Below are 23,511 nucleotides of genomic sequence, written 5' to 3'. Positions count from 1 at the left end.
TTCCCATATTTTATTGAAATTTTGAACGTTTTATTAAATTTGTTAATATTTACCATCGTATTAATTGGAGATATAATTTGTAGCTCATTTCTTTGTGTTCCAGTTAGGATATCCAGCACCACAAAAGCAATAAATTCCTGCCAAACTTCATATAAAGCAACGGAGCCAAAAATTGTTGAATATCTTACATAAAAGTGAAAAATTATGCGCTTACCCATTATTATTATTTTTTCTTGTTATTTAATCAATAATCGACAATTGACCTGGAACTTCAGTTTATGTTGAATATTAGAAAAAACAATGTTACTGAAAATGTTACTCCAAAAAGAGTTGTTTGCCGAACGAACACCAAAAATAGAATGCACTTACCCATTTTCGTGAATGTCTTTCGGCATCTAGTGGGAAGTGTTCAGTCTGCAGTTTCCACTGTCCAGTGTTCAGTCACTTCGCAATCCGTAAAGGTGTATCAAAACGATGAGACACAGGCGCCTCTGCCATGGGCTTGAGAGTGGCTGTAATGTCTGGCCAGAAACACAGCGGCGATGATTATCAGTACAAGATGATGATTCCCGCAGATGAAGATGACTTTGTTTTTAATTAACTTTTGAGGCACCGGCGGCTTCTTTGTAGCCTGTGCAGCGATCTTTATTCGTTTGTCCTGACAGCAGTTACAGCATCGTAGCTCGTTGATTAATTTTATCGTTTTTCTGCGACGGTTAGCCCTGGTAGTGGATATGGTCTTGAGAAGCCGTCGAAAAGCTTTTGCAGCTCGCACATGATTGTATGTAGCTCCTTTTTAAGTATTTAATGTTAGCCCTCAAACCCTATCATAGAGCGTTGGGTATCAGTGCGTAATATTAAACCAAGACTTTACTTACTTACTGTGCTGGTCTTCACTCTGCCAATATCACGTGTGTCGAGTAAATTCTCTATCCATTTGCTGTTTGAAGACTATGTAGTGTCTTGCGATCTGCGGTCTTGATTGTTGGTGCCAGCCCTAAGTATTTAAGTATCTATCCATTTGTTAGTGTCTTGCGAGCAGCGGTGTTGAGTGTGGATGGCATATTTGGGAAATACTCGTATAGTGTGACGAGTTTCTGCTGTCTTGAATTCATGACGAGTAAAATATGTATCTCTATGCTGTCTGAGGATTAGGCAGTATATAGAGAAAAATTTCTGCTGTTTAATGTAAACAAAAATAGCACGGGTATATCACTCACTGTCCGTATAAAAATAAATTTCCTCTTAATTATATTTAAAAATGATTTGACACGTTCATTTAGAATTGGGGCAGGTGTCTTGCATATTCGCGACACCTGCCCCTAGCTCGAGGTATCACACTGAAAAAAAACTCGCAGGTAACTATTTAAATTTTAGTTCCGTTTAGTTCCGATTTCACTTCAAGTTTCAATTTGTTTTTACTATTTTTTTTTCAAACAACAAAATTCCGAAATATTTTTACGTGTGCTCTCGGCGAGCTGCTCGACTATACTGAAAAATATCTGAGCCTCATCATTTGACAGCTCGAATGCCGAATAAAACGGAGTTTCAAAAGCAAAAACTACTAGATATTGAATATTTTATTGATTTGTTTTTACAATTTTCATTTTCTTTTGGACTGCTGCCACTGAGACTAAAGTCTATTCAAAGTTCCATCTCTTTGGCAAACATTAAATTTAAATCCATAATAAGTGTGTGCGCTGCGGTCGGGAACTCCAGTTTGACTATCAAATCGTAAGTTTAAATTGTGTTAAAAATATTCTAAAATATATATAGAAGCTGCCGCTTCAGAGTGTTCCTCAGCATCCGATGCTGAAATATACAATAATCATTTCCATTTAAGTTGCCGCGTTCCGCAGCGTTTCGCGCTCTGTGTGCCGGCCTCGTTCTCCCAATATTTGTAAAACATTTTTAATTTGCCTCAGTTTTTGGCCAGAACCAAAATGCACAACGTGCATGGGATAGGGCCTAAAGGTGGCCTGCACTCACCCCAGCAGCACACCCCAGGCTGGCCTGCACTGCTCTGGCCTGTCTTCGGTTCATTTTGTTGGTTTTCTCTGGATTCTTTTGTGATTTTTTGTGTGTGTTTTTTTTTGCGGCTGGTGGCTTTGGCGCTTTATTTGAGTTACGTGACCCTGCGCCACTGAGTGCTGGAAAATTTCTTGCGACATGAACATGGCACACACACGATGGGCGTATGCCCCCAAAGCAACATACGTACTTATCGTGTTCGCCCACCGCCTCTCTCCCACTATGTTTGACTTGTTCGTTTGTCTGTCTCTCTGTCTGACTGGCTGGCTGCATGTGGTGTGTGTGGGTGGTCTATAGGTGGGTGCGGAATTCCTTGTGTCCGACTGCTGCCAGCCTGGCAGCATGTCGTCCTCGTCGTCCTCGTCGTCCTCGTTGTCGTTGTGCGAGCTTGTTAAGTTCATTAAGGTTAAATAATAACAACAGTAACTACATTTTAAAGGAGTTGTCAGTTGTCAGTTGTCAGGAGCGCTCCTTTCGTTGCCCGCCGCTGCTTTCCATGCTCTGCGGCACAGTGGAGTGCCCCTGTAGCGGTTTTGCCATGCATACACATTCAGTATTTTGGTTTTCATTTGGGGAAATATTTATTTTCACATTACTATACATTTTGTGGTATTTCCCCGCATGATGCGTGCGCATTTACATGAACTATTTCGATTTCTCAATGCAATATTTCGGGCACTTTCGATTCTTTTCGTGAACTGAATCTGTTTGGATACTATTTCCCCATACATTTTATACTCTGCTGCAACGTAACACCTTTTGTTCGTTAGCTGAGAGCTCCACTGTAGACACGTTCGTGCCGTGACATTCAGGTGTCTTGGCTCTTCGTGTGCAGCTCGCCTTGGCCTCACTCATGTTGTTAACTGCTCTTATTACAACATATTTTACTCACCACTGTGTGCGCTCCTTGTTTGTCAAGAGAACAACACAGGAAACAGTCCAAACCAGAGCAACCTGTGACCCCTTCCACACTTCCACCGACCACCGAACACCGCCAACCGAACTCCGAAGTTAAAGTTGCATTTACATTGCTGCGAAACTCTTTATTCTTCAACTTTCTACCCACAAAATAACGTAGAACTCATTTTTTGTTGTATTCTTTTTTGGTTGTCGTGTTTTTGCCTGCTATTTTGTGGGTGCTGTGGGGAGGGCTAATCCCAGACTGCTTCTTTGCTCTCAAGCGCCGCCAGCATCCAAACATCTTCAGCCACATGGAGACTCTCTCGCTGGGACTGCAAAAAAAAATGGGAACGATGAAAATAATCAAGTTTCCGACAAACATCAACATGACGCCAAGATAAAAAGCTTCCAGGATGCGCTGGCATCGCTCAGCCACTGCAGGACAAGATAAGACACATCAACGTGGAGAGCGGATGAGAGCAGAAGGAGCAGTAGCAGCAGCAGCAGCAGCAGCAGCAGGACCTACAGCACTTGGAGTTGGTCCATTTCCAGGACTTGGTCTGAAATTGGCTGGCTTGTGATGCCGCTCTTCCCTTTATACCCTTTTTTGCAGAGAGGTATTATGATTTTGTTTGGATGCTGGCAACACAGATGCTTTGTGCTACATCGAAATGGAGTCCCATCCATTGCTCCATCGATCTGCAAGGGTGTATCCTAGACCCATATTCTCCATATTCCTGTTTCGATTCTTTTTGGTGGAAAAGAGTGCGGGTTGGCGGCCTCAAGTGTCAGCCGCTGCCATCTACAGGCCTGCTGGCGGCCTCAAGTTGTGTTCGTGTTTGCTCTGAAAAGTATATTGGATTGGCCCCAGCCACATTCATTTGGTTGTGTGCTCATCTCTAGCCTCATCCGTGCACATTTATATAAAATATCTCTATATATATTTATTTTTTCCTATACATATCAGTCTGCGGCTGACGTTGAATCTTTACTCCTTTATTTTTGGGTGCCCATTTTGCTTTAGTTTTAATCTCTCCCTCACTCCCTCACTCCCTCAGCGAATCAAATCAATAGTGGCGGCTCTGCCCGAATCATTAGTTCGACCCACTCGAGTGGGGTTTTTTTTTTCTGCTTGGTGTTGGTGTTTGGGGGTCTAGCCAAATATTTTTCATCGTTTGCGGTGAACTCTTTTTTGTTGTTGTTAAGTGCACAAACAAAGCCACTTCAAATGTTAAACCAAATTATAACCGAATGCATAACCGAATATGCTCGATGGAAAAAGGAAAGGTTAGAACATGTCGGCGATAGAATGGGTGGTTGTGGGTGGTTTGCATTTCTGCTGAAGTTAACATTTTTATAATTCCATTAAGCGTACGGCTCTGTCTGTCCCTCCCTCCCCACACCCATCCACCACTCATATTTATGTGTGCTTGTGTGTGTGTGTGTGTGTGTGCGTAACATGAGGATGCCATATCTACCCATTCCCAATGTAGCCCGAGCAAAGGGAGCGCCGGCCGTACAAAGTTGGTCCGAAAACTTTTTACATTCATAAATCATTTCTCTCTTTTTTTCCAGCCTCACCTTCGACCTCGACTCCCTCTGGCCCTTCTGTTTTAAAGGTGGAAAAATACTTTTCGCTGAATTTGTAGAATTTCTCAGCTCACACACTCCCAGCGAAGCAGCAAGAACGGGCTGCTGGCTGCTGGCTGCTCATGTTTCGAATGCCACACAAAGGGGGGGATACACAGAGACAGTGGCAAGGTGGTCCATTGTAAGATGTGGGCAACGTTAAGTTGCAACTTGTTGCCTGCTTGGGTTACACGATTTGTGTCTGCTTCGTTGTACTGCTGCTGGTCCCTGGCTCGGCACTGGCATATCCTTGTCATTGTTATACCCCGCACAGAGGATACAGTATTTTTATGTTATTTCTGCAGCAAGAAAAAGCAATTGCCTTCGATTTGATACGCTTTTCGGTATGTTATCCCTTGCAGTTTTTCCCTTTTAACAGGGAAGGAGCTTCAAGCTTTTACTGCAACCCTCAGTCGGTGTAGGGTATCTGCTCGTCGTAATACTCCGCCATTGCTGTTTCCACTTGTTAATTTATGCGCAGACAAAGCTTGAACTTTAGCATAACTTAAGAATCGGATGGGGCGAAAGCCAGTGGCTGGGGAGGTGCTGCCTGCTGGCAATATTATTGGATCTACCTTCTGGATTGCCATTCGGTAACAGATTCTGACTGAGTCCGACCGAGCCCCAGTCAAAGCTGGAAAGCCAGAGACCGTAAGTTCTTAAAGCGAATCCTTTTGCCATGCATTCTGGAGACAAACTTAGTTTGGGAACCAGTTTAGGGATATGTAAGAAATGTGGCAGAAACAGAAACAGAGGGGACTGGGCATATCCATGGTATGGTGGCTGCTAACAAGCGTAATAATTACAGTTCACATACAAACACACACACACACACATACGAGTAGACGCATGAACATTTACAGTTCGTTTGCCGCAGTCGCTTCTCCATTTCCGTATCCCTCTTCCAATGCCCTTCCTTTGGATCAGCGACTTTTGCATACTTTCTGGCAGAGCCGCAGTGAAAACTTTTTAATTTTCGAACTTTTGTCGCTCGCTTGGCATATGTTCTCTCTCTTGGCGGCTCCACAGTCCTACCGGTTCGAGTGGATAGCCCCAATCCGATGACGATACCTTTACATACGTACAGATGGAAAGATTTGCTAATGGCTAACACTGAGGGGTACATTTTACCCTCTTTACCTATTGGGTTGACTAAAGAACAAATTAACTTTGGCATGTATTGAAGTTCATCGGCATATTTAATTTAATACATTTGTGCCTTCAACTTGGGTCTGATATAATGGTAATAGACTCATTTGCAATGCAATTTTAAACATAAATAAATGGTGAAAGCTTCTTCAAAGTTTCACCTCTTTCACACTACTCTCTTCTGCTGTTTATTTTTTTACGGAATCAATAGTGTTTTATGTACTTCATGGTCAAAGAATTTCCATATGACATCCACAAATATTTTACAACAAAATAAGAACACAAATATTTCCATTATCACTTAACAATAAGAACGAAAAGGCCTGATCGGCGTGGGAGTTACTGTACTTTGTACAGTGTTCACTCGAAATGGCATTACACAAACCTTATTGGAGCTGCAATATTTTGTGGATAAAGAAAAATACGCACAGCTGAAGTCAACGGTATTCCGTTCGCCCAAGAATATTCCAAAAAATGTTTGTTAATTTTATCGTTTGGTAGGGCTGCCCACTCACGGCACTCTCTGCTTATGCAAGTCACTCGCTAATTGCAAACAAAGGTTGGCAGTGCCGCGGCACGCAGCAGTGCGCCAGTGGGAGTGAGACCGAGATAAGCCAGCGGAATACGAATTGTACGTACAGACAGACAGACATACATTTTATGTACATACATGTGGTGTCTCGCTCCCGCCAACGAGCACAATGTGCATTCATGCATGCTGCGGGAGAACGAACAGACTGGTGGGGCGGGGGCTGGGGACTGGTCGGACATATCGCTTCGTTTTTAACAGCACCGCATTTGCATTTATATGCACATCCTTTGTGCCCAAAGGATATTACATTTTTCCACTTCAAGCATTTTTGTGAATTTAATGAAATTTTTAATTTTTATGCGCGTCAGATGGGTGGAGTTGGGGTGTGGCACACCCACACCCACACCGACACCCACATTCCCTTGCCCTATCCGTCCGTCTCTCGCTTGGACTAACAGCCACAGAGATATGCCGCATTTGCTTTGCATTCTCAGTCCGCCCGGTCCGCTCGGACCCTCGACACCCATCTCCAGTGGCCGACTCTCCGCAAAGATAAATAAAAACTGGCCACACACTAGGCCATGTTATCTCGCACCACACTGCTTTCCCCACGGAACCACCACGAGAGAGCGGCAGCGCCGGGCACTGTGGCACAAAAAGTTGCATTTGCCTTTCGGTTTTGGCACTTGTATTGCAGTTTACACTTGCTTGGATTGCGGCCACTTTCCTGATGAGAATAATGCTCAGCTTGATTGCTGTTGAGCCTGTCCAGTGAGGCATACCGATCCAAGCGGAAAAGCTTCTTCTCAGGGAATCATGTTCCTTAGGTTGAATGTAGAGGGGCTAATGATGGTTCCACGAAAGGAAAGACTCTTTACACAATCGAAGGATTATAATTGAGTTAAGTAACTTTTTGAACCAAAGAACTTCCCATACGAATATTTGCAATAAATGTTCTGGGTGTAGGTATTCCCGGGGGATATAGACGAGGAATAACTCCTGGGAACTAGAGCGACCAGGAAAGTGTCTCAGGTCAGCATTAGGCTAATGGGATGAACGGCGCGGATTAGCATGAAGCTCCTCTCGATATGGATCTGCTAATTCAGCATTCAGCTATAATAATGTGCAGCTTACCCAGATCGAGAGACAAGCGACTCTCATTAGGAAAATTAAAGTGCATCGGAGCTCTAGCGCTGGTGCTGGAGGAGCGTCAGTTGCCGTTCAACGAGCAACGAAACACGAGGCACGAATGACATTAACACTGTGGCTCCTCGTGGGCCTGCCAGTGGTGGCTTTAGCCGCTTTGCGACCGATAGAACAGCACAAGATGACCACACCATTGACGGCTGCTGTCATGGAGCTATTGGAGAGGGAAGTGAGTCCCACGCAAAGTACCTTGGGAGTGATTGAGCTGATACCGGAAGGCCATGGCCACCGAGATCACCAGCAGCAGGAGCTGCTCACCTCGATGCTGCTGCGGACTGGCAGCTCGATGGCACTGCGGGTGTACCAGGAGGCGCCCCTCAAGCTGCCAGCGTCCCATTGCCTCATATTGGTCAACTCGGCTGAGGCCTTTCGATCGCTCAAAATTCAGTTCAGCAAAGCGCCACAGACGCAGGAGTTCAACTTTTTAATTGTGCTGACACGGCGCCTGGCCACGAGGGCGGAGAGGCTGAAGGCGATGCGGGACATATTTGCGACTTGCGTGAGGCTGCACACCATGAACGCCATCATGCTAACCCAGCGGAACGACGGAGTGGTGCTCACCTATGGCTATCGACTGTACAACAAGGACTGCAAGCTGACCCTGAACCTGGATCAGCTCAACCAGTACAAAAATGGATCCTTTCGGCATGAGACGAGCCGCATCTTGGACCGTGTGCTGGGCAGCCTTGGCGGATGTCCCATTCGAGTCAGCTGGTATCCTGTGCCGCCTTTCGTGCACTTTCTGGGTGACATGGATAGCGCCGAGGAGCGCGAACAGGTGTGGCGTCTAAGCGGGATCGATGGTGAGCTCATCAAAGTGCTGGCGGAGATATTCAATTTCCGCATTCAGCTCTTGCCGCCGTGCAAAAAGCAACCGATGTGCAATGGGAGCTACAGCTCCGCCTGCAGCAGCTGCTTCCATCAGCTGAACAATGGCAGCTCCTCGGTGCTGATCGGAGCGATGAGTGGGTCGCACGTGAACAGATATCACTTCACCACGACCGTCTCCTACCACCAGAGTTCCCTCGTGTTTGTGGTGAACATGAACTCCAAGATTGGGACTGTGCGGCAGCTGCTGGTGCCCTACTGCTCGGATGTCTGGCTGGCTCTGATCGTAAGCTGCAGCCTCGTCGTGTTCGTTTTTTGGCTGAGGCGCAGACGCATAGGGCAATCGGATATTGCTGTCCAGTCCCTGACAGTGTTGACCACATTGCTGGGTAATCCACTGGTGGCACGCCACCTGCCCACAGCCGCTAGGCATCGATACTTCTACTCCGTCTGGCTATTGCTGGTGCTGGTGCTGAGGGTCGTCTATCAGGGCAAGTTGTATGACTCGTTCCGCGAGCCCTACAACCCACCGCTGCCCTGTCGAATATCCGAACTGATTGCCAAGAATTACACACTGCTCAGCCAGGAGTACTACGACTACTATCCCCGCAACCAGACCGTTCTGTATGCGGGAAACATTCAGGAGCGCTTCGCTCGCATTCAGCGGGAAGGCGACGACAAGCAACTGACCACCACCGCTCTGCTCGCGAATGTTGGCTACAACAACAGGATCAACTGGCGGACCACACACCTCACCCATGTCCAGGAGCACATATTTCTCTACCAGCTGGTCATATATCTGCACGTCCACTCGCTCCTGAAGTTCGGCTTTGACCGCAAGCTCAAGCAGCTGCAGTCCTCTGGCATCATTGGCTACTTCGTCCACGAGTTTGATCGGGCTCAGTACCGCGTGCCACTAACGGAAGCCCACGAGGTCACCCCCCTGCCGCTGGAGGTCTTCTGCGGCCTCTACTACATCGGCTCCATACTCCTGGGTGCCGCTGTCCTGGCCTTTCTTTTGGAGCTCCTCAGTGTGCGAGTCGCCTGGCTGCGGCGGTACTTGGGTTAGATCTCCCTGCGCACTCTTACATATTTTGTGTCATCCTCTCTTCTTGTCGATGTTCAATAAATCTTTTGCTTGGATATGGGGAAGGGTTTTCAACGGACTTCAACTGGATCTGGCTGAGGTTTGATTGGGTTTGATCTGCCCTTCCGACTTGACCTTAGGGCTCAATAGAGTTGCTGCCTGGATCTAGGTTTATTCACCTTGCCCCACAGCCTGTCAGCCCATTGACTTTTGACCAAGTCAACGGCTTTCTCTTTAGCATCATGATGCTTTTGGGGGGGGGGGGGGGGGAATGTCTCCGAATTCCATTTAGCAGTTGCCATCTGCCATCAGGCTGTCATTATGTCTGTGTGTGGGCTGTGTGTCCTGGTTGTGCCACCAGAAGACAATGGAACGCCCTCGTTAGCCGTCAGAAAGAGCAGCAACAACAACGGGACAACATCAGCAGAAGGACAAGAAGGAGCAGGAGGGCGCAGGGTTACTGGGTTGCCGGGTTACAGGGAAATAAAAATATGAAGAGAAAAAACAAGACACGTCCGACATACTCGCAGTACGAACTCATTAGCCTACATGGCCGCATTTTCCGCCTACACACATGTGTGGCAGGTCCCCCACAAATGGAACACAAATGCGCTCCGCTTTGCCTTTGGCTTGGGCTTGGGCTGGTGCTTGTTGCAGCACTGCTCCTTGTTGTTACATATTTTGTTTGCCTAAATGCCGGAAGTGTTGAGGACCACAGCAGGGCAGTGGTTCGAGGAGGGACCAGCCCCAGCCAAAACTGCTGCAAGCAACAAATGTTGCCAGCATGTAGCATTCAATGTATGATGTGTGTCGTTAGCCAGACCCGTGCCAGTGCTCCAGTGGAGCACGTTCAGAGCCGCTTGGAGAATACACTTCCCCCCAGTCTCGTGGAGAGGATAACCTCAGCACGGGGGTTAGGGTATCTCGCCATCAATGATTGTTCCTTGCTCCCACGTTGAGGTCTCGGTCTCTCTTCCTGTTTGGTTGTTCTACTAGTTATCGGTAGCATCGATGCTGCTGCTGCCATTCTAAATCTTAATTATGCCTTTTAAGCCATACTCCTTACCAGACTCGTAGTTGTCATCCAGTTGTTCGAGCTGCTCAACAAAAGTTGTTGTGCTAATGAAGCGATTTGCATGAGGATATATTAATTACATTTAATTGCCCACTGAGGAGCGTTCGTTCCCTATCCTACCCACTGCTTACTGCTGATGTACCTGACCCTGCCCACCAAATCTGACATTCAGCCAATGGGCGGACACTTAACTGACGCCAGAACGCCCCCAGGAGCAGCGGGCCGTGCCAACCAGGCCTACAGACCATGCGGCTGATAAGAGCTGATAACAAAGGTAAACAAAGGCCGTGCGCCCGATGCACGGATGGCCTGATGCCCGCCGTGGCCTGCTCTTTGGCGGGAAACGCTGTAATTCGTCAGACAGCCCGGGGCCCGGAGCGCATGCGCTGGCACTCGGCAGCCGTCTGGTTGGGCGCCTCGTCCTCGTACTCATCGTCGTACTCAACTTCGTTGTAGTCGCCGTTGCTGTCGCCGTTGCTGTCGCCGTTGCTGTCGCCGTCGCCGTCGCAGTCGTTGTGGTATAAGAGCAGAGTGAAACCAGTATTACAGCGACACACGCAATAATGGGAAATTTATGCAAGAGCTGACGATGCCTCAGCGATTGAGTTGCGTTTTTGTCTTCTCTGAAGATCAGGCGCGTCATTAAATCATTAATTATGTGAATGGTTTTAAGACCAACGTTCTACGGGGTAGCAAATTCGATTGGTTGATGATTTTGGGACACATTTTATGCTGTTAGAAATATGGGAAGATCAGAAAATTGCATTAAATCAGAATTTCGAAGATTAATTTCAGTCCAAGGTTGTGCATAGCCGAAATAAATGCAAGATTTATCAGGAGTCGACGCTAGATACTTTTTTCATTGTCTCAAGATCAGGATCAGCATAAATTGAGACTCGCGCAACGAAGTTCAACATGAATTAAGTTCCGACTGAAGCCAAGGTTGTGCAGAGATGGAAATCAAAGGCAAGCTGGAAGCTGTAAGTGCATCAAATGTATGCAAGATTAATCGGCATGGCTGCACTGTGGCGCAATATGAACGTAATGGCTAGGGTGCGAGCAGAGCCTAATTGTATCTTAATAAGTGCTAAAATCTCCCCCAATAAAAGCGGATTTTGCGAGAGCTAGCTGCACAGTTGAGGCCTGGCAGCATAACAATGATGATGGTGCAGCTATTTTTGGCCACAATCCTGATGGTTGCTGGATGCTTGGCCGCCCAGTTACCATTTAATGCCTACCTGCCGCCACCCAGGGATTACGAACTGGAGGATGCAAGGCTCGCCTTTGTTCTATCCGAGGCACAACAGCCGTTTGGCCGGAATGCACCTGACTTTGTGGACTATCCTGGCATCCATCAGGCTCAGCTGCTGAGGCAGCAACAGGAGTATGCCCTGGACTTGCCCTTCGAGGGAGAGCTGCAGCAACAGCAGCACCAGAATGCAGCTGATGCAGCTTGGTGAATAAACATTCGTTTTGCAAAATGATGTATGATAATTAAATAAATGATTCTGAGGTCAGTGGCAGTGGAAGCCGAACAGAAAGAAACACACAGGTAGAACTTAAACTCAAGTCCTTTGGTCAATGGCTGCTGCGTAACCGCAACTTAATCCCTGTCCTGTGTTCTTGGCTGTATCAAAAAACTTTTGCTCACGATCTGGGCATGGCTTGGACGTCTGAGCACCATCTCCACCCCCACCATCTGTCCCTTGCCGACTGCGTGTGCGGTTTTAATCAAGTTTCGCCACTTAAGTTTGTGCTCAGGTGGAAAACACTCAAAAGCCGCCTGACCGAACCAAACCTGACCCTGAACCACGGGGGCCGGCCTCCCAGGCTCTCAGGCTCTCAGGTTGCGCCAAAGTTTTAAGAGCTTTATGACGCGTTGCCGTTGTTTTCTTTGTTGCTGTCTGGTGGGCATCGTTTCTATACTCTTATTAATGTTGAACCAAATTTGTCCAGGTATAAGCTTGAGTACGTGAATGTCAATTTTATTAGAATTTGTCTTTGGGCAAATGGATACTGGAACGGTGATGGAAGGAATGCATCGAAAAGGGTATTCAAATTGTCGCCTTTCAATGCTCAAATGCCTGCGTTTTTTTTTCCTTGAGATGGATGCGTTAGGCAGGAGGATGGTTGCCAGGCTGGGTCAACCTGTTACACGTCTGTACGCTGCAGACTCACACATGTACATACCTACATATGTATGTGCTTATATACAAATGTACAAATGCCGGTAGCATTGTTTGCCCTTGCGTTTTCCTCCTCGAACGAAAACTAGCTGAACTTTTGCTGAAACTTTAAAATCAATTAAACTGAGTGCCCGCATGATTGAGCAAAATGATTGTGCTTACATATGTATGTATGTACATGTGTCTCCGTGCAGCTCTTATTTGTACGTTTACCTTATGCAAGCTTATTCGTCAAAGTGGTTGACATTAGCAGGAGGGTAAAGCTTTTGCAGGTAGCGAGGGAAGACTTGCTCATGAAGAAACTATATAAGGAGGCCTCGTCGGTGGCAGAGTTACTCGCTGCGTTACCCAATTCTCAGTGCACGTTTGCTTGTCGACGCGGAAGGTCGGAAGGTTTTTCAATTTTTTTTTAAATGTTTATTTTTTCAGAACACAGGCTACTATTATGTAGCAAACTATTAAAAATAAAACTATGAAACAATTATTATGTTTTTCACATTGCCTTCAAATGATTAATCAGCACACTCCATTGTCGTTGCCCTCACACTTACAGCGAGAGCCCTTTCACTCGCACTTTTCACTCGCACTAGTCCATAATCTTTTCCGACGAGACCTCCTTATATAGTTGCTTTATGCTTCTGCAAAGATCTCCGCTAACTAACGGTAATAAAAGCATGCGCATGAGAGCTTGCATGAAAGTGCACTCTCTCTTCGATCTTTCTCGACCCAACAGTGAAATTGCATGCTTTTAGTGTGAATTGTGTAGAACTGCATGAGCTGCTTCTGCAAAGATCTACATGAGTTGTGGTTAACTAGCGGTAATAAAAGCTTGCGCAAGAGAGCTCTTCGATCTTACTCAACCCAAATGTGAAATTGTATGCTTTTAGTGTAGATTGTGTGTGATTATATTTTGTTGTGGGAGTTTTGTGTTTGTTGTTTGTGTGGCACGAGTGACGATGTGCCAACTGGCTGCAAAAAGCCAAAGTCAATTGTCAAATTGACACACACACTAGCATATGTATATGTACATATATGCGACATGTGTGGGAGACGCGTGTGCTGTTGTGTGTGGCTTGTTGTTAGCTTCATTATTTGCCAAGTAAAAGTAATGAGACTTTTGTTGCCTTGTTGGGTTGCACATGAGTGCGCCTTCTATGAATTCTTTGTATTTGCACTCTCGCACATACTCTTACGTACTCGTGAGCAGGGACAATGCATTGGCAGAAAATAAGGTTCCACATTCACATTCACATTCACATTCACCACGTGGGGTATTTGAGTGTTGGGTATCTTCCCACCCAAGTAGCATCTGTGTCTGTGTTGGTGTCTCTGGGTCTTTGCTGGCGCTGCCCTTTTGTATATTGGACAAACAAAAGCGCAAAAAGCGTTGACAGACAATGGGGCCGCACAGTGGGGCCAACGGCAGCAGGCAGCCACAATAATCGTTGCGCAGTGCACAAAGTAAAGGCATTTGGAAATGCACGAAAGAACCAGGTCCGCACTGCAATTCCTGTGGATTACTTGGCCAAAGGAATGGAATGTGGAATGAGTCTGCTGCCTGATGACTGTTGGCTGTTGGCTGTTGGCTACTGGTCAGGCTGCGATAAGAACAATGCCGAAGCCACTGGTGGCCATCGTAACTTCTGCAGTGGCCACCCATCTGGGGCCCTGGACTCGCATTACCGATAGAAAATAAATTAATTTTCATAATAATTGGCTCACACTCGGCCAGTTTCCGGCTAGCATAACGCTGCCATCCGATATCCACAACCCCTTATCCGGTATCCCTTTACGTTGCCCTCTGCCCTTTATGCGCCACCAGATTCACTGCATTGCCGGGGGGCCATGCCATGCCATGCCATGCCCTGCCAATCCATGCCCGTTCGGAACCCTTTTTCGGAACCGGGCGCCAATAATAATAACATTGTTAACACAACGTGCGCATGTAATAAAATCGTTTATTGAATTGGCCATAAATTTTCGTAGCTACAACAGCCGCAAAGGCGCACAAAGTCAAAAAGTTGCAATCCACAGGGGCGGGCATGGCATGGCGTGAGGAGTTTTGCTTTGGGACGGAGGTCCCATTGAGGGCTGCCCTTTTGTGCGAAAGTTTAGAGAGAGTTTAGGAAGCTCGTCGTGCCTGGAGCACGCAGCAGAAATGGCGAATGAGGAGTGGCTGTGGGAGAGGGATAATGTGGCTGCTTGAAGCTTTGCCGCGTGGCCCACCAGGTGGTAAATCACTCTTTCCCTCGCACCCTCTCTCTTCCTCTGTCTCTCTTTGTGTGCATAAGTGTGTGGCTATCCACATGGTCCAGCTAATTCTGCTATTGAAACACTTGGAGCAGAGCTTACGTGTACTGGAAGTGGCTTACGCAATTAAGCTTGACAATCGAGGGAGCTTTCAGATCTGAACGACAACGACGATGATGATTCAAGATATTTCCCAGTTCCCTAAGCGATAAGCTATTGCAAGATCAATTGCTCTTTGAATGTTTTAGTTTTCAAATCAACTCTTGCAAATCCAACTATTCTTTTGTATCCTATAGTCATTATTTGATTCCGCTCAAAGTCACATGTATCCGCTTAATCTTAGCACATTCGTTTCCCTTGCAATTAGGCAGAGCCGTGTCCTTTTAGGTTCCTTGGTGGGGTGACTCGAAGAAATTGCACATTGCGTCCATTAATTTGCGCCAGTATTTTAACTACCCAACATAAATTGCATGTGGTGCCATTAATAAGCATAAAAGCATCTTCAGAGCAGCGCAAGGAGCAGTGCCAGGCCCCTTGGAAGCCATCTTCAGAGCCAGAGCCAGAGCCAGAGCCACTCGGGTTGCTATGGGGCGTGCGACGAAAGTACATGGTGCGGTGAGGCGCTTCGAGCTTCGAGGACTCGTGGAATCGCTTAAAATGTTTTCAATGCTGTTCAATAATTCCGGCAAAGGACAAAACACAGGCAGAGACAACGCTGAACGGGAATGGGAGCGAGGACGCGACAACGACTAATGAGCATGATAAACGAGCTGAGACGAGCGCTCCTCGCTGAGAGATAAGATTCTCTCTCTTTCTGCCTCTTCTGCTGCACTCTTTTTGCAGTCATCCTTCGCTTGTTTGCTTAAAAAATGGCACGCTCAATGAAGTGATGTGTAAATAACGGTATTATATTTCAAACGGCGCTTAAACGAGGACAAAACCCGCTCAGCTCATCTCATCTCATCTCATTTTCTGGCCCATCTTTGGCTCGGCTTTGGTCGGTTCTAAAGCCTCTTTCGGCTGCCTCCTTGCTAATTATTGAATGGATGTGCAACAGGAAGTGCACAATGTGGGAAGGGGACTAGGACTGGGGGTACTGGTACTGGTTGCCATCAGAGCACAAAGGACATTCCACACCAGAGCTTGCCAATGATGAATAATGAATGGGATCAGCAGGCAAACGACAACAGAATAGCTCCCTCTTTCATCACCATTTTGCCCCTACCCTGCTCTACCCTGCGGACAAAGCGGTTGCGGAATGCACTGAAAGTATTTCTTTTTGTATGGATGAATGGCAAAAGAATTCGAATTGCTTTTCTTAATTAATTAGAGGGCCATATATGTTGTGGGTTCTTCCTTCGATTTGTGACCAATAAGAGTCTCTCATAATGTGTTCCAATTAAATTTGACCATAAGTATCTCTTGGTAGTTTAATATTAAGTGGGAGAAATTATTTACCAACGAACTCATGAGAACTCCTGAAGAACTTTTCAGTTTATTCGATGAAAGAGTTCAAGAATGCTTAATTTATCAATTATAATTCATGGGAAGAACTGTATTTCACATCCTAATATTTTTTCAACTTCTTTTCTTGCTGTAATAAAATCTAATCATTTAATTTGCAAAATGCTTCTAGTTCCCCCTCTTTACCTCTTCTTAGTTGACTTCCTCTTTGTACTAATTTTAGTTATGTTTTTAAACAGTTTTTTCTGCCAGTGTGAGCACTTCACTTTACTTTTAATATGTTAAACTGCGAGTTGACGACGCACAAAAGTGCGGCATGCCAGGCATGTGGACCATTACGAGCCCCCCGCTGCTGCTGCTGCTGCTGCTGCTGCTGCTGCTGCTGCTGCGTGTGTGTAGAGTTCATAAAAAAATATAAAGAAAAGAAGCCATGAGGCGTGGGGGGTGGGGCAGAGTATGTGGCTGGAGCTGGAGCTGGAGCTGGGGCAGATAGGACACAAAGCAACTGCACAAAACTGTAAAACTGTAGCCAAGCACTTTTTGATTTATGGAGAGCCAAGCGGGACTACTCGTAGGTTAGGCAGAGTTGGAGCCATACCGAGGAAGAGGAATGGAATGATGGGGACTCCGGCCGAGTTTGTGGGGGTGAGCGGAGGACTGTGTGGCGGCACTGGAGAGCGCAGTTTGGTCGGAAGTGTAGACAATTTGTTAGAATTTATACAAAAAATGCAGGCCGCTTTGCACGAGAGAGAAGGGCGGTGAGACACACGAGTTGGTACAAAAGTGCTTCTATATAGTTGTATATATGTATACGGTATATGTATATACGGTTTGTATGTATATATGTCAGCACATACAAATATCGCATAAAGGAAGAGCAAGCCCATATAAAACATGAGAGGCATTTCATTTTAAAGCAGCTCAAACAAAACAAATGCCTTGGCTTTTGTGTGGACTTGAAACTAATGATTTTCACTTACCGCAGCGGCGGTCGAGAGAGAGGGAGAGGGTGAGTGGTAGGGGTAGGGGTATGCGGGGGATGGGTAGTCATGGGGCATGCCGCACATGGAATCTCTGCACAGATTTACATGACATTATGTCATTGTCGTTGCTGCTCCTGCTGCTGTCTCTTTTTATGACGTCAATTATGTTTATGAGTGTCTAAACAAAAAGTGTCTTATAAAGCCCTCAAAATTCCCCTCTTTGCCCATCGCTCCTTGCTTGTGTGGGTGGTGGTTGGGTGTTGGGTGTTGGGTGTAGTGCTGGGCCAGACCTAAGTCTGCCTTGCAGTTTGAGTTTAAGTGAATTTATTACCATGAGCAAAATTTATTTAAGCAGTCAAATGCACGTGAAGTGCATCTCAAGAAAGCTGTCACACAGTCGTCTCCACTCGCTTCAGTCCACCCCAACCCACACGCGACTGCCCTGCCCTCTCCCAGAGCCACTGTACTATCGCCAGTCCGCCATGCCACATGCTGAAGGGAGGAGGAGCAACGGGCTGCTGTGCCTCAGACAAATGCATGTGTAGCAAGATGCTGCTTTTTTTTTTTGGGCTGGGCTTGTATAATCGTGTACATGACGGTGAATCACTTGATGTAAGTTTGGTAATATCAATAAATGTGACACATGAGAAACGAGTGAATTTTGGAAGCCTTTTTTGCATTAGGAAGATTTGCAAGATGTATATAAAATGCATTAAAAGAAGTGCATTATACACTCAATGAGCTTACAGAAAATATATTTAGCTTCCACATATGCCATTTCATGTCATTCGCTAAGGGTTGACCTTAAGATTTCCTTTTGAAATTGCTGAAATCGCATGTTGATTTAGTCGTGTTCGCAAAATGTGGTCTCCTAAAGCAGTGAATCACCCTGATATGCGCACTTGTGCCAATGACTGACATCTCACACACACAGAGACAGGCTGCTGCTTGCTCACTCGCTCAGGGGCATGCAAATCCAACTTGGCTGCTGCTTGAAGCAGTTGTCAGTAATTTCAAGCGAATGGCATTTCACAGAGGAGAGTAGCAGTAGAAGCAACAGCAGTAGCAGCAGCAGCAGGATCTAACGGATAGATGGAAATGGAGGTTGCAGTGCCAACATTGACGAGGACAACTTCGTTGCCACCGTACGGACGACGCCTGTTGCCATGCCCCATTCGCCGCTGTGTTCCATTCTGTTGCAGTTGCTGCTGGAAATCAAATCAAATTCCCGACAAACATCAGCAACAACAGGACATGCTGTCATTGCTGTGGAGACAGAGTGTGTGTGTGTAGGACATCTGGGATTGTCTGTGTGTGTGTGTGTGTAGCAGGGAGACGATAGCTGACGAGGATACTCAGCGTGATGGGGGAATATTGAACAACAAGTTCCCCGATTGCATGTCTTGGCCAGAAATTTCAATTTTTGAATGCAAAATAATTCGTGAAAGGCTGCCCCCCTGCTGAGAGACAATTTCCTTGCCGCTCTTTTGGGGATCTCTGTGGGTTTCGTGCTTAATTTTTTGTATTAATTCAGTTTCTTAACTTCGCATGCGGGGACAGCCCTCAAATGCTGTCCTTGAAGTTGGCGGGGAGGATGGTCCGCGTACCGAGCGCACCTACAATTTCCGCATGTCAACTGCACTTTGCATGAGTGCCCCCGCACGCAGGCACACCCACACACTTGTGCCACATCAGCACTTCAGCACTCGAGCTCTTGACTCTGACTTGGTTGTGCTTTTGCCCAACTCCAACTGAAACCAAACCAAGCCAAACCAAACCCAACCAACCGTCATCGTGTGGATCATCATCATCATCATTCTGGTTCGCTTCCTGCCTGTTCCAATGTCTATCCCCTGTTCCCATTCCCATGCCCATGCCCGTGCCCGTGCCCGATTATCCTATCTTTTTTTGTGTTGTTGTTTTTTTTCTGTGTGGCATTTCCACTTGATTTACAAAACTCAACGCAACAACGAGGCAAGTGTACTGAGGAGGGCGGCAACAGCAACAGCAACAGCCACAGCAACAGCAACAAAACCACATTTGGCTGACTGACTGTCAGTCCACAGCTCCGCCCCACACCACCCTCCTGGCATCTGACAGTGTATGTGTGGCGTGGTGTGGTGTGGCCTGTTACAGAGTTGATTTATATGCACGTCGATTCGACGTAATTGAAGACGTGATCGAAATTCAAATTTTTGATTTTTAGACCCCGTGACTGGATTGGCATTTGTGTGTGACTCTGGCACTGCGACTGGGCAGCGCTTCAAGCTCCACATCATTCTGTCTATTTCTATCCAGCCCTTTCCCAATGCACTTTCACAATTCTTTGGGTGGCTTAATGTGATTTTGGTTTCGATTCTCTTTGCTCACTGAAAGACCACCCAGCTCGTACCCATACACAGACACATTTGCAATGAAATAATTTCCATTCTTCTTTTGGCAACAAGTGAACAGGAGCTGCAAGGCGGCAGCTTTCTTGTCGAATTTCCTTGAAGGAGTTACGTTTTCCATATGCTGGCCCGGACAGAAAACAGAATTCTTTATCAATGAACTCGATTCCACACACAGACTCTAGTCAATTTCACATTTTATCAATGTCACGCTGGCTTGTGTGGATGCTCTCTGCTCTTCTTAAGGATTGGTAGAGTCCATTGACTAAGAATAACAATTGGCGAGCGAAGGAGAAGCGAATGATTATTCATCGATAGACAAATAATTAAAATATCAACAATTAATTTATTAATTATTTGTTCAGCTACAGATAATTATGCCAGTTGGTTAGGGCATTCAGAGCTCTGCCCTCTGCTGCTCCTTAAATCTCTATTCTTGTTTGTTCCATCCAGCAGTCTTGGTCTGAGTTTGAGTCTCATCTTCATTCGCTCTGTCGTGGCATTTGCAGCATCCCAAACTTTGTTAAATCAGCCATGAAAACGGATTGTCGTCTGTGCATTTTTGCATTTCTTTTTGCTCCTTTCATTGACTCCCTGCTTGGATGAATGACTGACTGAGAGACTGCCTGACTGACGGGCCTTGACAAAACGTGACCTTCTGTCATGTCTAACAGTTTTCAATAATAATGCTCACAGCCAAGCCCGCACCAGCTTCCAGTTTCCCTGTCCAGCTGAAATTTGCCAACGTCTTGGGGATTACACTTCACTCTCTCCATATCTCTCACACACAATCACTCACACACCAACTCATTCTCGACATTAACTTCAACACCTGACTGGGCGACTGGGTGTGGGCTGGGGTCTGGGGTCTGGGGTCTGGGGTCTGGTCTGTGCCATGTGTAGGCCGTCTTGTGGGGGGGCGGCAGTGCCGACTCGCACTCATCCAGATGTTAATGGTTCTGCTGTCGACACTCTAGACATTTGCTGGCTTTCATGTGTGCTGCCCGTTTGCTGCCCCACCTGGCTACCATCCTTCTCCGCCTGTTGTTCTGCCTGTGACAGTCTAAGACCGTTTCAGTGATGAGTCGCACACGTGATTTCAATCACTGTTTTGTCATATTAGCTCACAGACACTGCTGGATATATTTACCTATCTTTGGGTTAAATTATAAGTTAATAGTTTGATAATTTTCAATATTTTGTGTGCATATTAGGCATATCCTTTAGATCCTTTATACATTTTAGCCATCAATGTTGTGCCTGTCACTGCGAATTCACGGCCGAATCACAGTTGACTTTCAACCACAGAGGATGAGGGCTGCGTGGCTGTGTTTCCGCCTCTGTGTATCTTCACTGGCTGTCTGTGTGTGGTTCCTTTTGGGCTGTTTGGCTTTTGTCTTAGTTTTCGTTTGTGTTAATATTTACATAACTGTGGTTAAAAGTAGCTTTTAAGATGTTTTTAACTGGCAGACAAAGAGGAGCGCTCCCGATCTGAATGCTCAGACAGTTGATATTTTGTTTGTCATCTCCTCATCTCTCCTCCCCGGACTGCATTTAATGGCTACAACAAGGGCAACAATCAGCCTGCCCTGACAAATGCTGGAATCCGTTTTATTGCCGAAACCTCCGGCCTCGACGGAGCTGTTAGCCCCCAGCCTCAGCCTCAGCCTCAGCCTCAGCCTTAATGGCTTGACATTTTAATAAAGAGCAGCGCCGCTGTTTCGGGGTCTGAGGCTGTGTGGGCTGCATAGAACTTTAGAGATTTTCCCACACAAACTGCTGCCCCGAAATATTCGTAAATGTGTGCACACTGGGGGAGGGACGGGGGAGGAGCAGCACCAACAGCAACAGCAATACTGCAACAATATTTCACTATTTACCCACTGAAATGCTGTAAATATTTCCGGCAAACCTCAAACATTTCATTTTGAATTTTTCAATTTTGTTTTGCCCATTCTGGTTTCTTTTTTTTGCATTTTGTTTTATATTTTGAGATGAATTTGCTGTAAAAATTGTTTGGGTTTTAAAATATTAAGGGTAGGTGGAGGTTTTGTTGTGGTTCTTCGGGGGATATCTGCACATCCGTTTGTGTTTAGTTAGCCTGTGGAGTCCCCTAACGCTTCGACCGTCAACTCTTCCTCCGCTCAAAGAGCAACATTTTTGTTGGTTTCTCCTCCGTCTGCTGCCGCTTTTGCCTCCTCTTGGTAAACGTTTACACAAGTGGGATTTCCACTCACAGCAATTTTGTGCGGGCGTGGCACTTGATGGGGCATCCACTCTTGTTGTTGCAAGCCACAAAAACTTAAACTTTTGGCAACTTGTTCCAACCTCGTCAGTGGCGGGCGCGGGATGGCGTAGGTGATGGTCAGCCGCATAAAGCAAAACTGTGGCCGAGAAAGCTCAAAAGCGCTACAAAGCGATAGAAAGAGAGAGCTAAAGCTAAGCGGCAAGAGATAAGCAAAGGGGGGTACACACTCTCCTACATGCACTTCTAGAAAAAAGGAATACGAGTAGTAGTATTTTCTCGAGCAGCATAGCCTTTGCTCAAAGACTCAAGCCGATCCCCAGTTTAGTTTCAGTTCGGAACCAGAGCAGCAACTGGCAACATCTAGAAAAAATAAGATTTATATTTTTTTGATTTATTCCAAAAGAGAATTTAAAAACATCATCCGAAAATGAATCCTTATTCGCACATTTGTGTGCCGCTCTTTCTTCTATTCGCGTTGATCCTGGCCTCTATTTGGGGTAAGTTGTGGCACAAGGAGCAAGCTCGGAGCTCTTCTTTATATAATATGTACAAACCCTTTTGCAGGCTTTATAAATCGGGAGGAATTGTTAGACGCTTACCGTAAGCAGTTGCATGGGGAAGCAAAACATGTGAAAATTAGTCGCCTTGATTTTATAAATATGTTTGCACAGCTTAATGAACGTAAGTTTTTTTTTAAAAGATATGCTAATGCCGCTGAGCCCTGTCTAGCTTTCAATGCAGATACTTCAGAAGTGCACGCAGATCAACCGTTGCACCTTGCAGCTGTCAAAAATATATCCCTGGGGAACGTTACAACCATTCAGAATTTGACACAGATTAAGGACCTGGAGGACAAGGATGAGGGCGAGGACGTACTTGTGCTGGAAGATTACCAGCAGGAGGACGAGGACGACGACGATGACGATGAACAACAACCAGCAACCGGATCGACTGAGAACCCTTTAAGTGAAATGCCAAAAGGTATGGCATGATTAAAAACCTTTTTTGTGACCTCAAACTAATTGAAAAGTTTCCCATTTAGTTGTACAACCGATTCAGCTACCCATGTCCACCGATTCGAACTTGAAGCGTGAGTTTGCCAGCGATAATGCCAATCCCTACATAGAGGGTATCAATGATCATTTGGAATTATTTTGCCACTAAACGAATTCCCCCCCGATGACGAAACTACACACATATTTTGTAAACACTTCAAATGCGACGACCTTCAGCGAATAATAATTGAAATAAAGTAAGAGAAATCTATTAGTTGGTGAGTTGTCAATGTCTCCGAGTGCGGATGGTCTCCCGCGGGCAGCAGTAATCATTAATTTCGCCTGCCTTGGCCTAGAGCTGTCTGTCCAAAGTTGAAACTCAATTTCATTTTGTTTGACAAAACATTTATCTCGAGAAATGCTTTATTATCCTGTGCCTGTCCCAAAACCAAGTCCAAGACCAAGACCAACTGTCAGACAGGCAAGGAGAGATACAAATAAAGAGTGCCTGAGTAGAGTGGTTCTCATTTCGATCGGTGCCTTGGCATGGCCCTGGAC

At 46.1% G+C, this 23,511-nt stretch overlaps 3 protein-coding genes across 5 annotated transcripts; all 3 read left to right on the top strand.

Moving 5' to 3' along the window:
* Positions 1 to 1,633: 1,633 nt before the first annotated feature.
* LOC117580959 (eisosome protein SEG2-like) lies at positions 1,634 to 23,224 on the top strand. 3 transcript variants are annotated; one of them, XM_034267746.1, is made up of 4 exons: positions 1,634 to 1,734; positions 22,523 to 22,639; positions 22,688 to 22,939; positions 23,001 to 23,224. In XM_034267746.1, exons 2-4 carry the CDS (start codon positions 22,618 to 22,620, stop codon positions 23,120 to 23,122), a joined length of 396 nt encoding a protein of 131 aa, XP_034123637.1. In that variant the 5' UTR covers positions 1,634 to 1,734; positions 22,523 to 22,617; the 3' UTR covers positions 23,123 to 23,224. The 3 variants fall into 3 exon arrangements, with proteins under 3 accessions (XP_034123637.1, XP_034123636.1, XP_034123635.1); XM_034267745.1 differs by lacking the exon at positions 1,634 to 1,734 and adding an exon at positions 22,299 to 22,455 and having other exon boundaries at positions 22,700 to 22,939; XM_034267744.1 differs by lacking the exon at positions 1,634 to 1,734 and adding an exon at positions 22,299 to 22,455.
* Positions 7,491 to 9,344, top strand: LOC117580887. The gene has a single exon (XM_034267639.1). It carries the CDS (start codon positions 7,491 to 7,493, stop codon positions 9,342 to 9,344), a length of 1,854 nt encoding a protein of 617 aa, XP_034123530.1.
* Positions 11,595 to 11,897, top strand: LOC117580886. The gene has a single exon (XM_034267638.1). The coding sequence runs from the start codon at positions 11,595 to 11,597 to the stop codon at positions 11,895 to 11,897; it is 303 nt and encodes a 100-aa protein (XP_034123529.1).
* Positions 23,225 to 23,511: the final 287 nt, after the last annotated feature.

This window comes from Drosophila guanche, unplaced genomic scaffold, assembly GCF_900245975.1.
Source record: "Drosophila guanche unplaced genomic scaffold, DGUA_6, whole genome shotgun sequence".
Classification (NCBI taxonomy): Eukaryota; Metazoa; Arthropoda; class Insecta; order Diptera; family Drosophilidae; genus Drosophila; species Drosophila guanche.
The sequence above is the reverse complement of the archived record's forward strand: the minus strand, read 5'-3'. Positions and strand labels throughout refer to the sequence as shown.

What these genes read in the sequence shown, in the direction of transcription:
- LOC117580887 (XM_034267639.1), top strand. Translation starts at nt 7,491, where the DNA reads ATGACATTAACACTGTGGCTCCTCGTGGGCCTGCCAGTGGTGGCTTTA.
- LOC117580959 (XM_034267744.1), top strand. Translation starts at nt 22,386, where the DNA reads ATGAATCCTTATTCGCACATTTGTGTGCCGCTCTTTCTTCTATTCGCG. An exon ending in GTTTGCACAGCTTAATGAAC is followed by an intron (nt 22,640 to 22,687) that starts GTAAGTTTTTTT and finishes AGCCCTGTCTAG; the next exon opens with CTTTCAATGCAGATACTTCA. An exon ending in TTTAAGTGAAATGCCAAAAG is followed by an intron (nt 22,940 to 23,000) that starts GTATGGCATGAT and finishes TTTCCCATTTAG; the next exon opens with TTGTACAACCGATTCAGCTA.
- LOC117580886 (XM_034267638.1), top strand. Translation starts at nt 11,595, where the DNA reads ATGATGATGGTGCAGCTATTTTTGGCCACAATCCTGATGGTTGCTGGA.